Source organism: Ceratotherium simum, unplaced genomic scaffold, assembly GCF_057802395.1.
Source record: "Ceratotherium simum simum isolate JZ-2026a unplaced genomic scaffold, ASM5780239v1 HiC_scaffold_58, whole genome shotgun sequence".
Taxonomy (NCBI): domain Eukaryota; kingdom Metazoa; phylum Chordata; class Mammalia; order Perissodactyla; family Rhinocerotidae; genus Ceratotherium; species Ceratotherium simum.
In genome coordinates, this window is record NW_028261274.1 from 69,005 (window position 1) to 93,958 (window position 24,954).

Below are 24,954 nucleotides of genomic sequence, written 5' to 3' on the forward strand. Positions count from 1 at the left end.
TATCCCACTGCCTTCTGGCCTCCATTGTTTTGTCCCAAACTAGTGTGGGACAAAAGGAGAATTTACTGGCTCATAGAATTAAAGAATAGGTTTACCAACCAAACTGCAGGAAGAGGGATTTAGCTGTACTCAAAAACCACCGGAACCAGGGACTTAAATCTGCTTCTCTCATTGCGGACTGGCAGCAAGTCCCATTCTCTTTCAGCTTTCAGCTATCTGGGAGGGACTGCCTTGCCTTCCTATGGTTCTCAGTTCAAAAATGCTGGGCAAGGACTCTCAATGGCCCAATTTGCCCAGCTGTTCAATCACCTACCTTGTGTGTGGTCTTACAAGAACACAGCACCTCCTAGGGGAACCAAATACTTGATGAGGAGGGCCTGTTTCCAGAAGAAATGAGGGACTTCACAATAGACACAGTACTCCGGAATAGTTCTGGCTGTCCTTAAGTAAAACATGGGCTAACCATTTCTCTTAATTTCCACACCAGCAGTTTAAACAGTTTAAAGAAGTTTAAAGTGGCATCAGACCACAGAGGAAAGGGCAGTAAATATTTGCACACCAGGTAGCACGGAGAAATACTTTCATAAAGGCCTCTTGAGGTGAGCCTTGAGGACTGAGCGTGATTTGTCAAGCCAAGAGGGGATTCCATGGAGAAACACTTCCAAGCTTGAACAAATGGACATAAATCTCTCTTCTTCCAGATCTCTTTGTATATGCTTAAAAAAAGGATTTGAAGCCATCAGAAAATAAAGGCTAAAAGCATCCTGTTAGTGTAAGGACAGAGCATTAAATGATCTTGACTTGGACTGAAACACAGCAGTATGAATAAGCAAGTAACTTAACCCCTTTACAGCTCGGCTTTCTCATCTGTTACATGAAGATGATAATATGTAACACTCTCAGAAGGTTCACGTGACAATTAAATGAGATAATCCCTTAGCCAAAGCTTTAGTACGTGGTAAGCGCTCAAATAAATGCTGGAGAGTGATATCAGCAATTATTTTATACTCATAAATGTAGCTGGAAGGTTGAATTAGATGCTAAATGCCGGCTAGATCCCATTTTATAACTAAAGGGAGTTACGCAAACCAAACCAGCCATCATTCGTGTAAAATACCTAAAAATATTCCTTTTCATAGTCCAAGTACGTACTGTGGCACAAAACCGGGAGAAACCAGGACATAGAAATAATGAGTGTGTTTAGATGCTTTGATTCTACTCTGAATTGAGATGGGTGAGAAAAAGGAGGTGATCAAACCGGCAAGGAAGACCTACCTCCCCGGGCGCCTGCGGAGCACGGGGATCCCGCCCCAGTGGAACCCGAGGGCTGGGGGAGCAAGACGCCGGCGCAGCCCGGGATTCCCCGCGACTCACATGAGGTCGACCTCGGGCTTCAGGGCTGGCACCACTGAAAGCTGATGCCGCAAGCGAGGCCAGCCGCAGAAGCCCGAATCCGACAACCAGCCCGGCCCGGAGCCTCCTTCCCGGCTTCCCCTGCGGCGGCGGCGGCGCCGTGACATCACTTCCCGTCGACGGCGCGCACGTGGGAGGAAGTCCCGGTGCCGCGGCTGCCGCTCCCGCCTGTGTCTTGTGGTTACGTTCGTCCCGGGCCGCGCCGCTGCTGTGGGAGGCCCCGCTTTCTTTCGCTGGCTCAGCCGCAGGTCCCCGTCCATCCTTGTCAACTGCGTGGAAGAGAAGGTGAGGAGGTGCCTGTCGGCAAGCCCGGAGCCCCAGCGCGTCTCGGCCACGGCCCTCGGGACCCGCCGCCTGTCCCCGGGGTGCCGTGCCGGGGCCCGCGCTGCTCTGTCGGCCCCGCGGGCGGCCGCAGCCCGACACGCGGTTGGTCGCCGACACTCGTTTTCGGGGCCCTGGGAGAGCAGCCTCGGCGGGGCGAGGGCCGAGCGGGGTCTGAGCTCGCTGGAGGGCTGCTCCTCCCCTGCCCGCTTTTTCCGGCCCGGAAGGCCCCGCCCACGGCCTTGTTTCCTCTCGGCACAGCGCGTTTCGGGTTTCAGAACAGGCTCGAAGGTGTTGGGCTGCACACGCCTGGTCCGCTGAGTTAGCTGGGTAGCAGGGGCGCACCTGTTGATCCCAGCCTCTCACAACCTTGTCAAGTAACCCCCCGCGGCGAGCTTTTTGTTGTTTACTGCCCGTGCTTGAAAGGTTTTCTCCTGGTGTGAAAGGACTTTTGTTGCTGTTTTAGAGCCTGCGGTGAAAGCAGCATCTTAGAAACGTCTAGGACGAGATAGAAGTCTCCTAAGTGCCCCCTTCTCTAGGTGCCCCGACTGCTGGACAGAATGCTTGTTGAAATTTTCAGAATTCCTGGATGCACTTAAATACTTTGTTGTTTGTTTGTTAATGTATATGTCGACTTCTGGCCATTACTGAGTTTTCTCTTTATCGTTGCCGTGATCCCGTCCGAGTTCGATTTTGTGCTTAGAGTTTCTGGATTGGGAAGGTTCAGCGGCGCTTCATGCCCCTCGCCCCTTCGTTTTTGAAGGAAGTGCCCGTCAGTCACAGTGAACTGCATTCTTTTGCTGAGGTTGGTGAGATCTTGATTTTTACTTAGCTCCTATCCAGGAGGAACCGAAAGCCTTGTTTTGACGGCAGTTTCAGTATTCCTTGTGTTTTCCCCAAAGAGAAACTGTTAAAGTGAATGCTGGTTTCCTTTGTTTTTAAAACTTCCATCAAACTTGACTTGCATCTCATCCCATTTCTACTCTGTAGAGATAACCATTTTTAACTGTTTTGGTTCTGTCTCTAGATATCATGATTATGCCTGATTTATTGGTTTGGATCTATCTATTGAATTCTAGCTGTGATAGAAGAGGATTGCGTCACTTATGCGGCATCCCCTGCCCCGTTCCTAACAGTAAATCACTGTCTTTATTTCTTCTCTTGGTGAGCTTTATAACTTTGAGTGATGTGTCTTTTTTATTACATCTTCTATTTAAAGGGTCCCTTGACTTCTCACTGTCTAAGGTTAGGTATTAGCTTTCCTACCTCTGCTGCTCTCACTCTTCACCCCAAGCTTGCCAGCTGTCCTTTTGCCTTGTTGGCATCCCACGTTAAACTGTCAGGGCTTTGGCTGTATATGGGATTGTTTTAAGAGCTGAAAAATCAAATAGTATTGTAAATTCTTGTCACTTTCCAGATTCAAGTTATGCTGCGATACTGTTTCTTTTCTTGTGCTACTTTTGTCTTTTTCTTGGTGTTCTCTTTCTGTTTTCCTCTTTATACGGTTCCACATCCAAACTCGCTGTTTTATTAGGTATTCTCTCAAGTCCTCTTTCTTCTTGGAGACTCCTTCTTGAGGTCTTTATTTCTGTTGCTGTCACACCTGGTTCTTGAGGCTTGCTGGAAAGCTGCTTCCTGAGATTTTTAAAAATTCCTTTCTTCAGTTGAGGGTACTATTTTCTGATCATCTTTCTTGGCCTAAATCCTTCCTTGGTTTTTATTCTCAATTGAATTCTTCAGAAATGCTGTGCGGGGTGTGAGTTTTCTGAATCTGTTCTACCCTTGTACACATGAGTGGTCATTAGCTAGGCATCAAGTTTGAGTTTGCAAATGAGTTTCCCTCAGATCTTTGAAAGTGCTGTTCTTTTGACTTAAGTCATCCAGTATTTTTGATGAGTTTTTTTGTGTGTGAGGAAGATCGGCCCTGAGCTAACGTCTGCCAATCCTCCCCTTTTTGCTAAGGAAGACTGGCCCTGGGCTAACATCCGTGCCCATCTTCCTCCACTTTATATGGGACGCTGCCACAGCATGGCTTGCCAAGCGGTGCGTTGGTGCCCGCCTGGGATCCAAACCGGGCGAACCCCGGGCCGCCGCAGCGGAGTGCTAGCACTTAACTGGTTGCACCACCGGGCCGGCCCTTTGATGAGAAGTTGAATGTTAATGTGATTTATTTATGTAACCGATGCTTATGTAGTATTTAACACATACCAGGCACTGTTCTAGGCACTTTATAGATTAATTTATTAAATTTTCATAACAACCACATGACTACTACTCCTTACTATTATTATTATTACAGATGAGAAAACTGAAGCACAGAGGGGTTAAGTAACGTACTCAGGGTCACTTGGCTAATACATGGCAGAGCCATTGTCAAAATCAGGAAGGCCATGCTCTTAATTTCTATGTTCTGCTTTCGTTCTTTTGTAGTTGATCTATTTTTCTTTCTGAATTTTTTCAAGATCTTTATCCTTGGTAGTGTAAGTGTTCATGATTATGTACTTAGGTATAGATTTTTTTTAAATTTCAGTTTATTTTGATTGGTGCTTGGCTGACTCTGAGGCTGAGGACTTGTGTTCTTCAGTTCTAGGGAATGCTCCTTGATTGTTTCTTGACCTCCTTTTTCACTGCCCTCTCTGAACTCTGGATCCTGGTCCTCCTAGACTGATTTATTTTTCTTTCATCTCTCTGTTCTCCCCCTCCTCTCCTCCTCCTCTTGCAGCTTTATTGAGGTACTATTGACCTACAACAAACTGCACATATTTAAAGTGTACAGTTTAATACATTTTGAGATACGTGTACATCCATGAAACCATCACCATAATCAAGATAATGAGCGTCACCTCTAAAACATTCCTTTTTGCCCTTTGTTATTCCTCCCTACAACTGTGTGCTGCCCGTCGTTAGTCAACCACTGATTTATTTCTGACTCTGTAGATAAGTTTTCATTTTCTACAATTTTATATACATGGAATTATATAATATGTACACTTTGTTTTACCTGGCTCAGTTACATTCATTCAGAATAATTATTTTGAAATTTGCCCATGTTCTTCCATATATCAATAGTTCATTTCTTGTTATTTTTGAGTAGTATTCTGTGTTGTGCATGTATCACATTTTGTTTGTTCCTTCACCTGATTGAGGAACATTTGGATTGTTTCTAGTTTTGGGCTATTAAACAAAAAAACTTCTGTGAACATTGGTGTACAAGTCTTTGTGTGGACATGTGCTTTCATTTCTTTAGAGAAAATACTCAGGAGTGAAATGGTTGAATTGTGTGGTAGGTGTGTGATTAGTTAAAAACTTGCCAAGCTGTTTTCCAAAGTGGTTGTACGATTTTACATTGCCGCCAGCATGTGTGCAGGTTCTAGTTGCTCCACTCCCTCTCCAGCACTTAGTCTGGTTAGTCTTTTTGAGTTTTAGCCATTCTAGTCTAGTGTTATCTCGTTGTCATTTTAATTTTCATTTGCCTGATGACAGATGATGTTGACCATCTTTTCAGGTGCTTATTTGCGTGCTGTATATCTTCTCGAGCAAGGTGTCTATTCAGATCTTTTGCTCATTTTTAAGTTGGGTTGTTTGTCTTATTGAATTGTAGAGTTTCTTACGTGTTGATCTATCTTTTGCCGGTATTTTCTCCTACTCTGTGGCTTACCTTTTTACTTCTTACCAGTGCAAAGAACAGAAGTTTTTAATTTTAATGAAGTCTGTTTTATATATATTTTTTTATATTTCCGCTCTTTGTATTGTATTTAACAATCTTTGCCAAAGCCAAGGTCACTAAGATTCTCTCTTGTGTTTTCTTAGAGATGTTTTATAGTTTTAATTCATCCCATGGTTTCTGTTTTTAGTTTTTTAATATGATGAATTACATTGATTTTGAAAAAATGTTAAACTCGCCTTGCATTCCTTGGGTAAATCCCACTTGGTCATGGTATATTATTTTTATATACTGTTGGATTCAATTTGCTAAAGATTTCTTGATTTACATTTTTACATTTATGTTCAAAAAGGATATTTGTCTGTAGTGTTCTTGAAATGTCTTTGTCTAGTTTTAGTTTTTGAGTAACCTTGGCCTCAGGTTGAGCTGTGCGGTATATACCCTCCCCAGTTTTCTGGAAGGGTGTGTCTAGAATTGGTGTTATTTCTTGCTTAAATATTTGGTAGAATTCACCAGTGAAGCTTTCTGGGCCTGAAGTTTTGGGGGAAGGTTTTTGTCTACAAATTCAATTTCTTTTGTAGATATAGAGCCATTCAGATTATCTGTTTCTTTTTGAATGAGCTGTTGTAATTTTTAACTTTCACAGGTTTTTTCCATTTCATCTGAGTAGTCAAATGTGTTGACAAAAGTTGTTCATAGTATTCCTTATTATCCTTTTCCTATTGATAGAAAATGTGGTGATGTCTCCTCTCTTATTTCTGATACTAATTTTGTCTTTTCTCTTTTGTTCCATTAATAGTCTGGCTAGACTGATCTCAAAGAACTAGCTTTTGGTTTCACTGATTTTTCTCTGTTGTTTTTCTGTTTTCTTTTTCATCAACTTCTGCTCTTATTTGTTTCTTACACTCACTTTGTGTTTAGTTTGCGTTTCTTGTCCTTCTTTCTTAAGGTGGAAACTTAGGTCATTGCTTTGGTACGTTGCATTTTCTCTAATAAAGGTGTTGAGTGCCATAAACAGCCTTCTAGATACTGTTTCAACTCTATGCCACAAATAATGACATGTTGTGTTTTCATTTTCATTCAGTAACAAATATTTCCTGATATCCTCTTTGACTTCTTCTTTGACCCATTGCTTATTTAGAAGAGTATTATTTAATTTTCAAATATTTGGGGGATTTTCCAGACTTTTTTTCTGTTATTGATTTCTAATTTAGTTCCCCTGTCAGAGAACATGCTTTGCATAATTTGAATCTTTTAAAAGCTTATCTGATTTGTTGTATGTCCCAGGATGTGGTCTTGGTAAATGTTTCATTTTGACTTTAAAAAGATAGATGTGCTGCTGTTATTGCGTGGAGTGTTCTATAAATGTTATCACGTTTGTTGATAGGATATGAAAGACTTGAACAACATTTACTGATTTTCTGTCTCCTTGTTCTGTCAATTATTGGTAGGGGTGTGGAAATCTCCTATTATAATTTTTTGGATTTGTCTGTTTCTTCTTTTAGTTCCATTGTTTTTTGCTCCTTGCATTTTGAAGCTCTTTTATTAGGTACGTAAATGCTTAGGATTGTTATGTCTTCTTGATGAATGTACTCCTTTATCATTATAAAGTGGTCCTCTTTATCCCTGGTAATATTCTTTGCTCTGAAGTCTACTTTGTCCAGTATTAATGTAGCCAGATCTTTTGACTAGTGCTGGCACGGTCTATTGCCATCCTTTTACTTTTAGCCTGTTTGTGTCTTTATATTTAAAGTGTTTGTTTTTGTAGGCAACATACACTTGGGTCTTGCTTTTTTATAGTTTGATGATCTCTGCCCTTTTTTTTTTTATTGTGGCAAAATATACGCAACATAAAAATTGCCATTTTAACCTTTATAAGGTTTAGAATTCAGTGACATTAAGTACATTTACAATATTGTGAAACCATTGTGACTCTTCATTTCTGTAACTTTTTCATCATCCTAAACAGAACCTCTATACCCATTACACAATAATTCCCCGTTCTCCCTTCTCCCCTACCTTCTGTCTTATGAATTTGCCTATTCTAGGTACCTAAGATGAGTGGAATCATATAGTATTTGGCATTTTGTGTCTGGCTTATTTCACTTAGCATGTTTTCTAGTTTCATCCATGTTTAGTATATATCAGAGTTTCATCATCTTTAAGGTTGACTAATATCCCATTGTATGTGTTTATCACATTTTGTTTGGACACTTGGGTTATTTTTACCTTTTGACTATTGTGAATAATGCTGCTGTGATCATTGGTGGACAAGTATCTGTATGCCACATCAATGCTTTGGGTGTATACCTGTGAGTGATTCCTGCTTTCATTTCTTTGGGTATATACCTATGAGTGGAATTGCAACATCATATGGTAATTCCGTGTTTACCTTTTTGAGGAACTGCCACACTGTTTTCACAATCTCTGCCTTGTAATTGGGGCATTTAGAACATTTACGTTGAATGTGATTATTGATATGGTTAGATTTAAATCTGTCATCTTACTGTTTGTTTTCTGTCTCATCTGTTTTTTGTTTCCGTTCTCCATTTCTTTTTCTTTTGGTTTAAGTATTTTTTATGATCTCGTTTTATCTCTTTTTTTAGCCTTTTAACTATTAATTCATTCAACCATCAATTTCTTCACTTTGTGTCCTTGGCTCATACAGTCCTCCATTCGTTAGCTTTCTGATCTTGAGAAAATGACTTAAACTCTCCTAAACTCGAAAGAACTGGAGCTTCTTGCATTACACCACACTGCTCCCTACCATGTCTATCCTCTGGTCATTTCTGTATGAGAGCTGAAATAAGGCAGAGTGTCACCTTGTTTGACTTCAACTGGAACGTGTGTGTTGATAGACTGAAATTTTTCACTGCTCTGCTCATGTTTGCGAATGACCATGAGAATGCTGCAAATACTGATTTGGGATTCCAAACAAATTTTAGTGAGTAGGTGAATTCACAAATATGGAACTTGTAAATAATGAAGATGAGCTATATATGTACCACATAGGGTGGTTGTGTGGGTTAAATCAATTAATACAAGTTAAGTTCTTCAAACAATGCCTTACACAGACTCATTTGATGTTTCAGAAATTTATTTGGTAAGTTAGTTTTTAGTAGTTTGTATGTCCAGGTGTAAGTGAGGATATTTTTATGTCTAATTTTTGGTGACATTGCATAGTGTAGAATTGTGCTCTTTTCATGTGGTGAAATCCAGGTTTCCTACCCTGCTTTTTTCCTGTCACTCGTCTACTTCATTTAGTCCTTTTTTTTTTGCAAACATGCAGGCATGGCTTTAAGGGCAGGAAGGATGAATAATGAACAAAAGCGACGTTGCTCCCTGACCCTACATTCTGCTTTCTTCACTATGATGTTTTTTTTTGGAGCTGGCTACTACATTTTTTAGGCAGCTTTATTGAGATATGATTCACATACCATACAATTCACCCATTTAAAGTTTATAATTCAGTGGTTTTTTTATATATTCACAGATGTGTGTAACCATCACCACAGTAAATTTTAGAATATTTTCATCACCTCAAAAAGAAGCCTGAACCCTTCAGCTACCATCCCTTTATCCCCTGACCCTGTTTACCCCATCCCTAAGCAACCACTAAGCTACTTTTTGTCTCTATAGATTTCCCTATTCTGACTTTCCTATGAATAGAATCATATAGTATATGTTTTTTTTTTTTTTTTTTTGGTTGGCTTCTTTCACTTAGCATTATATTTTCAAGGTACATTTATGTTGTAGCATATGTCAGTATCTCATCCTTTTTTATGACCAAATAATGTTTCATTGTGTGGATATACCACATTTTGTTTGTCTGTTTGTGTGTCAGTGGACATTTGGGTTGTTTCCACCTTTTGACTATTATGAGTGATGCTGTTACATTCATGTACAAGTTTCTGTGTGGACACGTTTCCATTTGTTGGATATATACCTAGGAGTAGAATTGCTGGGTTACATGGTAGCTCTATGTTTAATTATTTGAGAAACTGCCAGACTATTTTCCAAAGTGGCTGCAACATTTTACATTCCTGTGGCAGTGTTTGAGGGTTCCAGTTTCTCCACATTCTCACTAACACTTGTTATCTAACTTTTTTAATTTTAGCCATTCTAGTGGGTATGAAGTGGTATCTTATTGTGGTTTTGATTTGCGTTTCCCTTATGACTAATGATACTGAGCATCTTTTCATGTGCTTATTGGCCATTTGTATATCTTCTTTGGAGAAATAGCTGTTCAGATTCTTTGCCTATTTTTAAATTGGGTTGTCTTTTTATTACTGAATTGTAAGAAGTTGTTTTGGGGGAGGAGGTGGGGAAGATCAGCCCTGAGCTAACTTCTGTTGCCAATCCTTCTCTTCTTGCTGAGGAAGATTGGGCCTGGGCTAACATCCATGCCTGTCTTCCTCTACTTTATATGGACGCAGCCACAGCATGACTTGATACGTGGTACGTTGGTCTGTGCCTGGGATCAGAACCCATGAACCCTGGGCCGCCAAAGTGGAGCGCGCGAACTTAACCGCTACACCACCGGGCTGGCCCCAAGAGCTTTTTAATATATGTTCCGAATACAAGTTCCTCATTAGATATATGATTTGCAGATATTTTTTCCCATTCTAGATTGTCTTTCCACATTCTTGATAGTGTCTTTTGAAGCTTAAAAGTTCTTAATTTTGATGATGAAGTTTAACTTATTTATTCATTTATTTAGTTGCTTCTGCTTTTGGTGTCAGATCTAAGAGTCCATTGCCAAATACAAGGTCATGAAGATTTATGCCTGTGTGTTCTTCTACGTGTTTTATAGTTTTAGCTCTTCAATTTAAGTGTATGATCCGTTTTGAATAAACTTTTGCTTATGGGATAAGGTTAGGGTCTGACTTCATTCTTTTGCGTATAGCTATTCAATTGTCACAGCACCATTGGCACCCTTGTGAAAAATGAGTTGACCATAGGTGTATAGGTTTATTTCTGGTCTTTCAGTTCTGTTCCATTGATCTGTATGTTTGTCCTTGTACCAGTACCACACTGTCTTGACAACTGTTGCTTTGTAGTAACTTTCGCAATTGGGAAGTATGAGTCTTACACTATTTATTCTTCTTTTTCAGAATTGTTTTGTTAGTGGTAGCTTGTTGCCTTAGAATTCCGTATGAATTTAGAATCAACTTCAGAGTATAAGTTTTGCATTTCTTTGGTTAATTTATTCCTGGTTTTGGATACTATTGTGAATGGAATTGTTTTCTTAATTTTACTTTTGGGTTTTTCAATGCAAATGTATAGAAATTCAATTGGGTTTTGTATATTGATCTTGTATCCTGCAACCTTGCTGAACTCATTTATTACTTCTAAGAGTTTTTTGGTAGATTGCTTAGGATTTTCTATATACAGGATCACTTCATGCAAATAGAGATAGTTTTACCTCCTCCTTTCCGATATAGATGCCTTTTATTTCTTTTTCTTGCCTGATTGCCCTGGTTAGAACCTCCGCTACAATTTAGAATAGAAATGGCAAGAGTGGAAATCTTTGTCTTGTTCCTAATCTTAAAGGGAAACCATCCAGTATGTCACCATTAAGTATGATGTTAACTGGAGATTTTTTGTAGATGCCCTTTATATTGAGGAACTTCCCTTCTGTTCCTAGTTTATTGAGTTTTTTTTTAAATCATGAAAGCGTGTTGGATTTTGTCAAATGCTTTTTCCTACATCTGCTGAGATGGTCTTGTGATTTTTTGTTTTCCATTCTATTTGTATGATGTATTACATTAATTATTTTTGGATGTTAAACCAACTTTGCATCCCTAGGATAAATCCCACTTGGTCATGGTGTATAATTCTTTTTATATATTGCTAGATTCAGTTTGCTAGTATTTTGTTGAGGACTTTTACATCTATGTTCGTAAGAGATATTAGTCTGTAGTTTTGTTTTCTTTCTTTCTTTTTTTTTTTTTTTGGTGAGGAAGATTAGCCCTGAGCTAACATCCGTTGCCAATGTACCTCTCCTTGCGGAGGAAGATTGGCCCTGGGGTAACATCCGTGCCCATCTTCCTCTATTTATTTTTTTTCATATGGGACACCGCCATAGCATGGCTTGACAAGCGGTACATCAGTCCATACCCGGGATCCAAACCTGTGAACCCTGGGCCGCCACAGTGGAGCGTGGAAACTTAATCTCTACGCCACCAGGCTGGCCCCTGTAGTTTTGCTTTCTTGTGACATCTTTGTCTGATTTTGGTATCGGGGTAATATTAGTCCCATAAAATGTGTTGGAAAGTGTTTCTTCCTCTTCTTTTTTTTTTTTTTCTTTGGAAGAATTGGTGTTAATTCTTCCTTGAGTGTTTGGTAGATTTCAGCGGTGAAACCATTTAGGCCTGGGCTTTTCTTTGTGCATAGTTTGTGGATTACTGATTCAATCTCTTCACTTATTGTAGGTTTATTCAGATTATCTTGAGTCATTTTTGTAGTTTGTGTTTTTCTAGTAATTTGTGTATTTCATCTAAGTTATCTAATTTGTGTACTATTATTCATAGTATTTGTTTATAATCCTTTTTGTTTCTGTAAGGTTGGTAATCTTGTCCTCTCTTTTTCTTTTTTTTCCTCCAGTTTTGTCTTTTTTTTTTATTGATGTTTTAATAGTTTTTAACATCGTGAAATTTTGGGTTGTACGTTTTTGTTTGTCCATCACCATATATATGTCTCCCTTCACCCCTTGTGCCCACCCCCACCCCCATTGCCCCTGGTAACCACAATACAGTTTTCTCTGTCCATCTGTTGATTTATATTCCACATATGAGTGAGCTCATACAGTGTTTGTCTTTCTCTTTCTGGCTTACTTCATTTAACATAATACCCTCCAGGCCCATCCATGTTGTTGCAAATGGGACGATTTTGTCTTTTTTTATGGCTGAATAGTATTCCATTGTATATATATACCACATTTTCTTGATCCAGTCATCAGTCGAGGGACACTTAGGTTGCTTCCACTTCTTGGCTATGGTGAATAATGCTGCAATGAACATAGGGGTGCATAAGGCCCTTTGGATTGTTGATTTCAGGTTCGTTGGATAGATTCCCAGTAGTGGGATAGCTGGATCATAGGGCATCTCTATTTTTAATTCTTTGAGGAATCTCCATACCGTTTTCCATAGAGGCTGCACCAGTTTGCATTCCCACCAGCTGTGTATGAGGGTTCCTGTTTCTCCACATCCTCTCCAGTGTTTGTTGTTTTTTGGCTTGGTGATTATAGCCATTCTAAGGGGCGTGAGGTGATATCTTAGTGTTGTTTTCTCTCTTTTGTTTTTGATTCAAGTAATTTGAATCTTCTCTCTTTTTCTTGGTCAGGCTGGACAGAGGTTTGTCAATTGTGTTGATCTCTTCAAAGAACCAACGTTTTCTGATTTCCCTTTAGATTTCTTCTTCGACTCATTGGTTATTCATGAGTGTGTTGTTTAATTCCCACATATTTATGAATTTGCCAAATTTATTCCTACTATTGATTTCTAATTTTATTTTATTATGGTTGGAGAACATACTTTGTATTATTTTTATGCTTTTAAATTTATTGGGGTTTGTTCTATAGCCCAACATTTGATCTGTTCTGGAGAATGTTCCCTATGTACTTGAGAATGTATATTCTGTTGTTGGATGGAGTGCTCTGTAGAATTCTGTTAGATCTGGTTGGTTTGTAGTGTTGTTCAAGTCGTCTGTTTCCATGTTGATCTTCTGTCTAATTGTTCTATACATTACTGAAAGTGGGGTATTGAAGTCTCCAACTATTGTTGAATTGTCTGTTTTCATTTCTATTAAAAGGTTCATGTATTTCAATGCTCCGCTAATAGATGCATATATGTTTTTAATTGTTATGTCTTGAACTATTGACCATTTCATCATTATAAAATGTCACTCTCTCTGGTATTCTTGTTTTAAAGTCTATTTTGTCTGATGTTAGTGCAGCCACTCCAGCTTTCTTGTGGCTGCTGTTTGCATGATATTTTCCCCATCCATTTACTTTCAGTGTTTTTGTCTCTGTGAATCTCGTGTGTCTCCTGTAGACAACATATAGTTGGATCATGTTTTTTTTAAATCCCATCTAACAATCTTTCCCTTTTGATTGTTCAATCTATTCACATTTAATGTTACTGATAGAGTAACTGATAGCCATTTTAGTTTTTGTTTTCTATATGTATTTTCTAATGTAGCATTTTAATTTCACTAGTGATCTTTTTTTTAGTTTTTTTTTTTCTTTGAATTTTTTTAAGTAATTGCTCTAGGGTTTACTATATACGTCTTATCAGCTTTAGATTTGTACTACCTTAATTTCGGTAATATATAGAACCATTACTGCTATGTAGCTTGATTCCCATTTTCCCTTTTTTTTTTGGTATTGTTGTTATATGTATTATATCTGTTAATGTTACAAACTCAACATTGCATTGTTATAATTATTATTTTACCATCTGCAGTCATTTGCTTATCTCATTGCAACTTTGCTTCCATCCACCTCCTTTTGGGCTGTTATAGGAAATATATTACACTTATATTGTGCATTTTAAGCCATGATACATTGTGTGATATTATTTTATACAATTGGTTTTTAAATCAGTTAAGAATAGAAAGGATAAAAAATATGTATAATTACCTTTACTGGGGTCACTTGTTTTCAGCCTGAAGAACTTTCTTTAGTATTTCTTGTAAATCAGGTCTACTAGCAATGAATTCTCTCAATTTTTATCTGGCAAAGGCTTTATTTTTTCTTCATTTTTGAACAGTACCTTTCCTGAATATAGAATTCTTAGTTAACGTTTTTTCCTTCAGCACTTTCTATGTGCTCTCCCACTGCCTTCTGGCCTCCATTGTTTCTGCTGGAAGCCAGCTGTCCGTCTTATTGGCTTTCCTTGTAAGTGACTCGTCATTTTTCCTCTTGATTCTTTTAAAGATTTTTCTCCTTGTCTTTACCTCCAGCATGTTTTACTCTGATGTGTCCGTTTGTGGGTATCTTTGTGTTTATCTTACTTGGATTTCTTAGAGCTTCCTGCGTGTATAAGTTATTGTTTTTTAATAAATTTGGGAAGTTTGGGGTTATTATTTCCTTGAATATTTTTTCTGCTCCTTTCTCTCCTCTCCTTTCAGTACTCCAGTTCTGTGTATGTTCGTGCGTTGAATTGGTCCCGTATTTCTCTCAGGCTCTGTTTATTTTTCTTCATTCTTATTTCTCTCTGCTCTTCAGCTTGCATAAATTCTATTAATGTATCTAAGTTTGCTAATTCTTTCGCCAATTCAAATGTACTGTCAAGCCCCTCTAGTTGAATTTTTGATTTCAGTTACTGTAGTTTTCAACTCCAGAATTTCCACTTGTTTCCTTTTTGTAATTTTTATCTTTGTTGATATTCTCTATTTGATATAAATTGTCATCATAACTTCTTTTACATGCATCTCTTTAGTTCTATGAACATACTTATAATAGCTACTTTAAACTCTGTTCTGTTAAATCTAACATCTGGATGCTCTCACAGGCAGTTTCTGTTGCCTGCCTTTTACCCAGTGTATGGGTCATACTTTTCTGTTTTTCTCCATGCCTGGTAGTTTTTTGCTATAAATAGGACATTTTAGATAACATATTGTAACAACTCTGGGTGTTGGCCCCCCACCCCCAGACTCTTTCAGGGCTTGTTACTGTTGTTTGTTTATATACCATCTGGATTATTTTAGTGAGATGTATTTCTTCCTCACTGTGTTAGACCTCTGATATTGCTTCTCTGGGTGGTGCAGTTTGGGGCCTGCCCAGAGCCACCCTAGGATGACAGGTACAGGTAGGACTCTCTCCCACTCTTGCCCTCATTACACCCAGCAGTTAACCTCCACTAATTGTGGCCCATTGCTGTGTTGTTTTCAGCAGTGCCCTGGGGCATAAATTCCTCTACAGACTAATCCAGTCAAATTGTGGCTCCTGCCAGGGATTAGTTTCTGAGGTTAATGTTTGGTACTTGTACGAACCCCAAGAGGGCTCTTCCCAGCTGTCTTATTCGCTGGTTCTCTCCTACAAACTAGCTGGCCTATAGTCTGGGCTGTATCTTCATTAGATCCAGGATTCTCTTCCCACTTGCTTTTCACCACAACTTGCACTGTTCTTGAGAGTGTCTTTAGGTTGAAACTTTTCCATGCTCTGTTGTATTGTCAATGCTGAATTTTCTTAGGCTTTTGTGACTAGATTGCTGTCTTGCCCTAGGACCGTTTCCAAAGGCTTTAAATGGTGTTATTTTTTAAAAAAATTCACTAGTTTCCCTGAGAAGCAGGTGAGCAGAGCTACTCACGCTGTCATGCTGGAAGTTGATCTCTCCAGTGTTATTTTGTGTCTTAGAGAGCGAGGATCAATTTCACACGTTTTACATATTTTGTGTCCTATGTAGCACTGGCTGTAGTCCTTGATGCACATTATAAATGTTCAATAAATTCATGTTGAATCTAGTGAAATTATAATCAATCAGTCTAACATACTGGTTAAGATCCCAGCTCTGATTCAGACTGCTGGGTCCCTTGGCAGTAGTGTGACTTTGGAGAAGCCACTTAACCCCTCTAAGCATTTGTGTTCTCATTTATAAGTGGGCTACTCTGTACCTCACAGGGTTCTTGTGAGGAGAGAGGGGAATAATCCATGAGTAGAATCCCTTAGAACAGTGCCTATCACATTTTAAGTGCTTTGTAAATGTTAGTGATAATTAATAGTCCTTGTTGACTAACACGGTATAAAAATGAGGACCTAAGATACATACTACTTGAAAAAATACTAATCACTAAAGATGTTAAAATTTTCTATTTGGCAACTGTACCGGAATTTATGGCCTGAATTTTTAACCAAAATACTGCAATTTGAAATTTTCCTTAGCCTTTTGACCATTTCTCCCCAAAATATCACCCATGTTCTGCAGTTCTTGAGTTCCAAGCTGCTTTAAGGGAAATCTAAAACCAAATGCTGTAGTTTGGCATCTGACTTCTAGTAGTGAGAACTCAATGTTACAGTGGAACCTCAGGCATGATTCATGATTTTCTAATGCTGCTGTTAAATACTGTGCAGGTTTACACAAAAATGCATACACTTAGCTATCACTAACAGTAGTGGTTTCAGCTTTACATTTGAGGAGCCAGAAAGCCTTATTATAAGATTGGAAGAGTAAGTTGGTGTGAAATTCATTTTGGGGGTTTATTTCAAAACCTGTGGAGTGTATTTTTATACAGACTCACTATTTGCATGTTTGTACCATCTTTAATTCTTTAAATATCTTCTTTTTTTTTTAAACAGTTTTATTTATTTATTTTTTTGTGAGGAAGATCAGCCCTGAGCTAACATCCGTGCTAATCCTCCTCTTTTTGCTGAGGAAGACCGGCTCTGAGCTAACATCTATTGTCAATCCTCCTTTTTTTTTTTTTTTCCCCAAAGCCCCAGTAGATAGTTGTATGTCATAGTTGTACATCCTTCTAGTTGCTGTATGTGGGACGTGGCCTCAGCATGGCCAGAGAAGCGGTGCGTCGGTGCTCGCCCGGGATCCGAACCCGGCCCGCCAGTAGTGGAGCGCGTGCACTTAACCGCTGAGCCATGGGGCCGGCCCTTAAAATATCTTCTTTATCTTGATTCCTTGGCATCTTTGTGTACAAATAGGATAATTTCCCAACTGCCTATTAGGGATAAATAGATCCCTTTCTTTTTCTGTGAAGTGGAAGAGAAGTGGGATTCCTGCTTGGCGGAACAGCTTGACTGCCAGCCCTCTGGGTAGATGTGCTCCCTGTTCCTCTGGGGAACTGCTCGTGAGCCAGAGCACTGCACTGCTTTTCCTGCTCAAGCACCCGTGTTTTCTGGGAATGCCTGTCTCAAGTTGCCTGGTGCACGTGGGACCTGAGGCGGTGAGCGGAGAGTGCAGGGGTTGACCCACCTGGCTCTTCCTGCTGCTGGTGGTGATGGATCATCCAGAGACTATCCCTTGAGCCCCCTCTCTGGGCCTGGAGCCTGTGTTCTCCCACTGCTTGGCTGCCGAACTCCTCTCTGCATGTTTTAGGCTGTGTGCTCCATCTTGTCAGATCTAGTTTTCCACATTTCAGGCATCCCTCATGGTTTCTCGGCCGCAGAGGGTTCTTCTGGTATTCCAGTACAGTTATGCAGTTGTGATTATTTGTTTGTTTTTAGTCTTTCATGTGGTCTTGGAGTAAAAAGGGAAGGCTGCAGTGTGTGCTCAGTTTATCATCTGGTAAATCCAAGAGATATTGAAAAGTTCTTTGAAATGAATTGTTTTTAGGGTTCAGAGTGGCTCTGCTTTTAGCTGCCCTTTGATTGAGGATCTCTTGAATGCAGCAGGAGACACGTTGGCTTGTGTTTGGCAAGGCTCTTGAGGAGTGAGTTCCTTTGGTGAGCATCAAAATCTTCTCTTGAAGAAAGAAACTCTAAGTTTACGTAATTAATGTGTTGACTATATCTACAGTAACTCCTGAGAGGAAAGTATGTTCGGTTTTCTTATTGGGAATGCCTGGAGCTCTTTTCTCAAAGTTAGGACCTCCCCATGCACCCTTCCCCATGCTATACTTTCTAGGTAATGGAAGTAGAAATTCTCATGTAGCTATACGCAACATCCGTTGAAGAGCTACAATATGCCTAGTGGTGTGCTAGGCACTAGGGCCGAGGTTAGCAAGCCAGTGTACAGTTTTTGTAAATAAAGTTTTACTGAAACACAGCCATACCCATTCATGTCTGTATTCTTTATGGTTGCTTTCACTCTACAAAGGCAGATATGAGTTGTTGCAACTAAGATCATATGGCCAACAAGTCTAAAATACTAACTATCTGGCTTCCTGGGGAGCAGAAAGAAAGTGGGTCTGGATTCTCCTGAGTGTGGTGTCTATTTGGTGCAGGAGAGAGGAAAATGTGGACTTTGGAGTGTAGAGGTTAGTTGGATAGGCAGAGAGCCTCCTGCCTTCATAGAATTTGTTTTGTTATGTTTGGGGGTCATCAGGTTATCTTTTTCAGTAGACCCCCAAAAATTGACCTCCTGCTTTCCTTACCACTTATCCCATTCACTGCTTCTGATTGAACCCCTCTTTCCTGATTCATAGCATGGAGGTATGGAACACTGTCTGATAGCTTCTTCCCTATTCTGCCCTTAAATCTCTTTTGATATCCTTTTCTCCCAATTATAAATCCAAACTGAAGCTCAATCTCATTCCTTTCCCTCTCTCTCCAAGATAACCACTGTCCTGAAATTGGTGTTTATCATTCCTTTGCTTTGCTAATTTTGCTTTCATTGCATATGTATTCATCCCTGAACAATACCTAATATTGTTTTGTCTGTTTGATAACTTTGGATAAGTGGTGTCCTGTATGTGTTCTTCTGCAGCTTGCTTTTTTGTCTTAGCAATATATTTGTGACCATCCAGCTCTATTTCTTTGAATCTCACTTCTATTTGATATTCTACTATATGGACATATCACAGTTTATTAATCCATTCTTTGGGCTCTTTTTTTTCCTAATTAAGTTGACCGTTTATTTATCTACTTTTAATAGCTTTATTGAGATATAATTTATATACCATAAAGTTCACCCATTTAAAGCGTACAATTCAGTGGTTTTTAGTATATATACAGAGTTGTACAACAATCACTATTATCTAATTTTAGGACATTTACATCACTCCCAAAAGAAATGTTGTACCCACTTGTGGTTACTTCCTATCTCCCTTCCCCTTCCTCTACCCTCAGATTAAAGCTAATCTATTTCTGTCTCTATAGGTTTGTTTATTCTGGATCATATAAATGGAATCTTTTGTGGTCTTTCATGACTGGCTTTCACATAGAATGTTTTTGAGGTTCATCCATGATGTAGCATGTACATAGTGGGCTTTTAAATTGTTCACAGTTTTTTGCTGTTACAAATGATGCTTTGCATGTGTTGGGGAACTATTATTTTTTAAGTGACTTTTACTATTAGTAACAGTAAAAACCTATCTCATATTCTTATCATCTGCTGAAGCTCTGGGAGAAAAAGACAAAGGTAATGTTTATCACCAAAGTATAATTGAGTGCCTCCAGGAGTGAGTAAGGCACAGTCCTTACCTCTTAAAGAATGCACAGTGTAGCTGGGTTGGAATGACAAATTAATTATAAAACCATGGAAGTGCTACAAGTGAATAAGCAAAATTCTGTGGAAATGCAGAAGGAAGAGCAGTTAATTTCTTAGGAGATGTGTACAAAGTGTTATAAAATGAACGACATTTGATCTGAGTCTGACCCTGGAAAATTTCTAAGATTTCAGGAAGTGGGTGTTGATAGAGAGGAAGCAGTGTGCAAAGACATTGAGAGATGAGAGCGTTTTCCAGGAACTTAGACGAGATGGGGTGGACCTGAACAATATTGTGGTGGGACAGGAGACTAGGATGGGTCCAGGCTCATTGGTTTACACCCACTATGGGAATCACTGGGAGAATCAGACAAGATTAAAATGCAGCCACATTTGTATTTTAGAAAAAAAAACTCTGGCAGCATAGAGGGTAGGCTGGAGACAGGAGAGTCTAGAGGTGGGCAGTCCATACGAAGACCGTTCCAGTCTTGTAGGTGAGAGATGATGCCCTGATGTTGTTAGCGTTTTGCATGTTAAATTGACAGGACTTATTGGAATGGGTGGTAAGGGAAAAGAATTCTAAGGTGCCCCCTCTGCTCTCTCGCTTGGACAACTGAATGATTTGGAAATTTGATAACTATCCCCCACATAGAGAAGATTAACTTGTGTTGGAAGCTGTCTACTTTGTACAAATGAAATATCTACTTCAGTTTGCTTTAAGGAATAAGATAACTTATAATTTAAAGATTGCTTAAAGTGTTTTATTTCCAATTCAGAAATGAAACACAGGTACATACTGAGCCTAGGTTATATCAATTTCAGACTTGAACAATCAAACTACTATTAATTATCATTTCCTCATAGCCAAAAGAATGCAATGGTGTAAAGGTTCCTGTTGATGCCAGTAAACCTAATCCAAATGACGTGGAGTTTGGTAATCTGTATTTGGATATGAATGGAATCATCCATCCCTGTACTCATCCTGAAGACAAGTATGTAACCTGTTTTTGTCACTGACATCACCAGTTACAGAGGAGTACTATGTTATATTACATTGTTTGCTTATCATTATAGACCAGCACCAAAAAACGAAGATGAAACAATTGTTGCAATTTTTGAATACGTTGACAGACTTTTCAATATAGTAAGACCAAGACGACTTCTCTACATGGCAAGAGATGGAGTGGTCAGTGCTAAAATAATTAACTTAGAGTTCTCCGTTTTTGTTTTTGCTGTGTTCCCAGTGTCTAGAATGAAAGTCAGCTAAATAAAGAAAAATATTGAGTGTGGTAAATTTGAGAAAGCAAGCCTCATCCTTCAGTCATGCATTCAGACACTTTTTATGCCTGTTTTGTACCAAGTACTGTGAAATGCTGGGGATGTTGGTGACTGCCCTTGCTTTTGAAGGGCTTCCCAGTAAAGGGACAGAGACTTAGATAAATGAGTGAGGTTAGTTATTTATGGACTTTATAGGCACTAGATAACACATGCAGCATGTTGAGGGAAGAAGGTGTCAGTGCTACTAAGAGAGTTGGAAGATAGAGAGGAGGTGACTTTTGTCCCATTTCTTGAAGGATAAAGAATAATTGGAGATTGGTGGGCAGTGGAAGGGGATGGATGGGACAGATATGGGGAGGGAGGACCTTCTGGACTTCTCAAATGTGGCAGGTAAACACACTCTCCATGCCTGTGATCACACTGACATATTTGGGCAACTGTAGGAGTTTAGATTGGAAAGGGAAGTAGAGTGATGACTTGAAGAAGGCCTCACCTGCCACACTCAGGAGTTTGGATTTTATCCTATAGGCGGTGATTAGTCATCACAGGACCTTAAGAGGGGAATAACTTACTGACCTATGATAATAATATCAAGTAGCTTAGGTTATAATTGATTAGCAAACTATATACCAGGGTTCAAGGAAAATTAAGGTAAATCATAAGCCTAAATTTATTTAGCCATATGCAAATAGATTCTCTTTATCGTTTAGATTTTGCAATTGTAGTAGCTAATGGAATGATTTTGAAAATCCAGAAAACTTTGGGTCCAAGAAGATGAACTTTTCTGTGAGGTTCTCTTTACTCAAAGAAAAATCTTAGCTACCTGATAACTTGTTAAGTTGTAGTTAAAGTGGAGTAAAGAATAAAGGGAACAGGAATATGTCTTATTTGGAGCATATTCCAATTCACATTAGCTAAGTTTCTTGAAGAAAATTTTTAACTTTACTGCAGTATGCCCTTACTGCTAGATCAAGTATAAAATATGTACATATTTGTGTGCGTTGTGTACGTGCTCATGTCTGTAACATGTTTTTTTGTTAAAATATAAATGTAGATCATAGAACTTGGTGCTTGAAAGAATTAGATTAGGTGGTCTCATTTTACAGAAAAGGGAACTGTTTAAAAGAGAATATAAAATAACTTATTTTTTGTAGACAGGATACTTCAGAGTCCCTTCCAACCCCAAAACTCAGTTCAGTAACTTCAGAATCTTACAGTCCAGTTCACTTCATTCAGGTTTATCCAGTGATTTAAATTTCACTTGGTTAGAATGATTTAAAAGTACTTTTGGTAAAAACCTTGTTCCCTGTCTCCTGCTGTGCTTGTAGAGACAGAGTGGTGATTATGAAGCTTATTGTGGGAAGTACAAAATGCAAGTGCCTTGGGGTCCTACAGATCAAGTAGTTTTCTTTTGCTTTTATAGGGCATTGTGGATCTCATTTGGAGACCGTCTTTCCTCTTAGGCAAGGACAGAAGGAAGCTCTTCCTGATCCTGGTTCTGTAGTCATTGTATGCTGGCTGAGTCTTTGAGTAAAGTGAGCTTTCTTCTTGGGTGCTTTGAAGCACCATAACCCAGTGGAATTGGCATTAGGTCATGCACTGCACTGTTAAGTGCTGTGGCCTCTTAACTGCACTGTTAAGTGCTGTGGCTTCATAGGATGTTTGTCCATTTGATATGTCACTCACTGAGCTCAGCTTTTAGGTTCTTGGTCCAAATTTAAGTCCTCAGGATCTCCTGTCTGTGGTGAAAGGATTATTAGACATATTACTTACCTTTTCCATTTTAGTGTACTATTTTTATAACAACAACTGATTCAAAATAATGTGCAGATTTAGTTGCAAATATTTTGAATAATATTATGTGAATATGAAATACATGTTTTTCAGGCACCACGTGCTAAAATGAGCCAGCAGCGTTCCAGGAGGTTCAGAGCATCAAAGGAAGGAATGGAAGCAGCAGTAGAGAAGCAGCGAGTCAGGGAAGAAATACTGGCAAAAGGTAAAGAAAATGAGTCTTGAAGGTGGACTTTTTATAAGATGTATGCAGAAGGGGGAGGGGCGGCCACTTTTTCTTACAAATAGATAAGGTTTTAATTTACTTAGAATCCCAGAATATGCAAGGAAAATTTATGTTCACTGTTGAGGAAAAGTTGTTAATGGAATTCTTCACTATTTGTTTCCAAACTCTGCAGTAAAAGAGAAACTTGGGAATACAAGGAGGGAATTCTGGTAGGGAGAGCAGATTGTCGGTCCCTCTCAGGACAAGTGCGGCTCTTCTGCTAACTTTTATATATCTGTAAAATAGAAATATTTTAAGTGCTTCTTACTTCTTTTTTTCTAAGGGGGGTTATTAGAAAGCTACCATTCTGTAAAGATTTTCCTCAAATCAGTCTTGGTAGCTTGCCTATTGCTTCCTCTTAGAACTCAGAGGTCTATATGAGGAGGCCTGGGATGATGTGATCCATATTTCCAGGCTTTCAGCAAGTCACACACATTGTCAGTATAGATTGATGTAGCAGGAACCGGGGCAGTGAGGTACCCAGGGTTCTCTCAGTTTCGAGGAGGAGGGGTGGCATGTGGCCATTTTTGCAATTCTTCAAAGCCTTGAAATTCCTGATGGGTACATAGGTAGGAGTTGGCTAAGGCTCAGAGAGGAGAAAGGTCAAGAGGTCTTCATGGCCACTCTGACTGGTTCTTTCCCAGGACCCCTGTGTGTGAGGTGGGGAGTGGTTGTAGTAGAGTGGTTTGTTTGGTGTTTTGTTACATAGGGCGATGTGATAGACCAGGAAAGCCACGATTTATTGCCTCAGGATATTACACTTGGAAGTTGAAAAAAGACACCATAGTGTAGTCAGGTCAAGCCTGCAATTATGATACATTCTATGTTATTTTAATTTGCTAGAAGTATGCGAGTATATAGTTACTTTTAGCTGTAGCTTATACTAATACTCTAAAACCTGTTTGTATCTATAACAGATTGTCTTCGATTTTAAAGATGTCTTCTTTCTTGAACATGTTATGAAATATGTTTGTGTCTTGAGAAAAAGCTAATCAGTGATACAGAGGGAAAAATAGGATTTTTGTATCCCTCTAGCTGATATTTTTATTTCTTATCATTTATTTCTTATCATAAGCTGTGATAAATTCAGCATTTTAATTTGTTTTTCTTTTTTTTTATAATTTTTATTTATTTATTTTTTCCCCCCAAAACCCCAGTAGATAGTTGTATGTCATAGATGCACATCCTTCTAGTTGCTGTACGTGGGACGCAGCCTCAGCATGGCCGGAGAAGCGGTGCCTCGGTGCGCGCCCGGGGTCTGAACCCGAGCCGCCAGTAGCGGAGCGTGCGCACTTAACCGCTAAGCCACGAGGCTGGCCCTAATTTTGTTTTTCTAAGGCACCTTTATTTTAAGAACTGGTATCAAATTAGAACCCCTAACCCGTGTGTGTATTCTGCTGCAGAGAGCCTTAGGAAGAACATCATAATTTTTATATTTTTATATAACAATATAGTATCTTTTGTGTACTATATATTGTTTGACACTTATGTTAAAGCTTTATTTAAATTTGAGGAGAGGAATCTTATTTTCTTCCCAGAAAGGGGAACATTGTTCCTCAAGTGACAATACTTCTCATTTTTTTGTATTTGAACTTACTGTGTTTGTTGTTTGGGCTTAACATTGAGTAGTTTACCTCACTTTTTATGGGGATAACAAAACATTGCCTCCTTTTCTCTAGGTGGCTTTCTTCCTCCAGAAGAAATAAAAGAAAGATTTGACAGCAACTGTATTACACCAGTAAGTAGTCTCAGACTTTGCTGGCTATTGCTAACTCTTAAATGATAGCTTAATTTATTTCCTTCTATCATTTTAGGGAACCGAGTTCATGGACAATCTTGCTAAATGCCTTTGCTATTACATAGCTGATCGTTTAAATAATGATCCTGGGTGGAAAAATTTGACAGTAAGTTTCACATTTTGGTACTTCAAAAAGATGAAGGTGATATTTGAGTCTATACTTTGATATGACTGATAGTATTTTTTTCTTTTTTCCCCCCTGTGAAATACTAGTTGACTGTCAGAGGAAAGGAGAAGCTGCCAGGGTTATTAGAAATGGGATGTCTTGCATGATCCAGTTTTAGACAGTCGAATTTTCTCTCAATGCCAATTTTTTGTCCTC

The 24,954-nt window shown here is 39.0% G+C and overlaps 1 protein-coding gene across 1 annotated transcript in view; it reads left to right on the forward strand.

The window, feature by feature from the left end:
• The window catches only part of LOC147911146 (5'-3' exoribonuclease 2-like), a 61,588-nt gene that overhangs the window by 9,985 nt on the left and 26,649 nt on the right, over positions 1–24,954 (forward strand). Inside the window, exons 2-7 of the mRNA XM_087428497.1 lie at positions 1,420–1,698; positions 20,362–20,489; positions 20,572–20,683; positions 22,663–22,774; positions 24,514–24,572; positions 24,649–24,738. Coding sequence (XP_087284623.1) covers positions 1,420–1,698; positions 20,362–20,489; positions 20,572–20,683; positions 22,663–22,774; positions 24,514–24,572; positions 24,649–24,738 — 780 coding nt within the window. The remainder of the gene's footprint in view (positions 1–1,419; positions 1,699–20,361; positions 20,490–20,571; positions 20,684–22,662; positions 22,775–24,513; positions 24,573–24,648; positions 24,739–24,954) is intronic.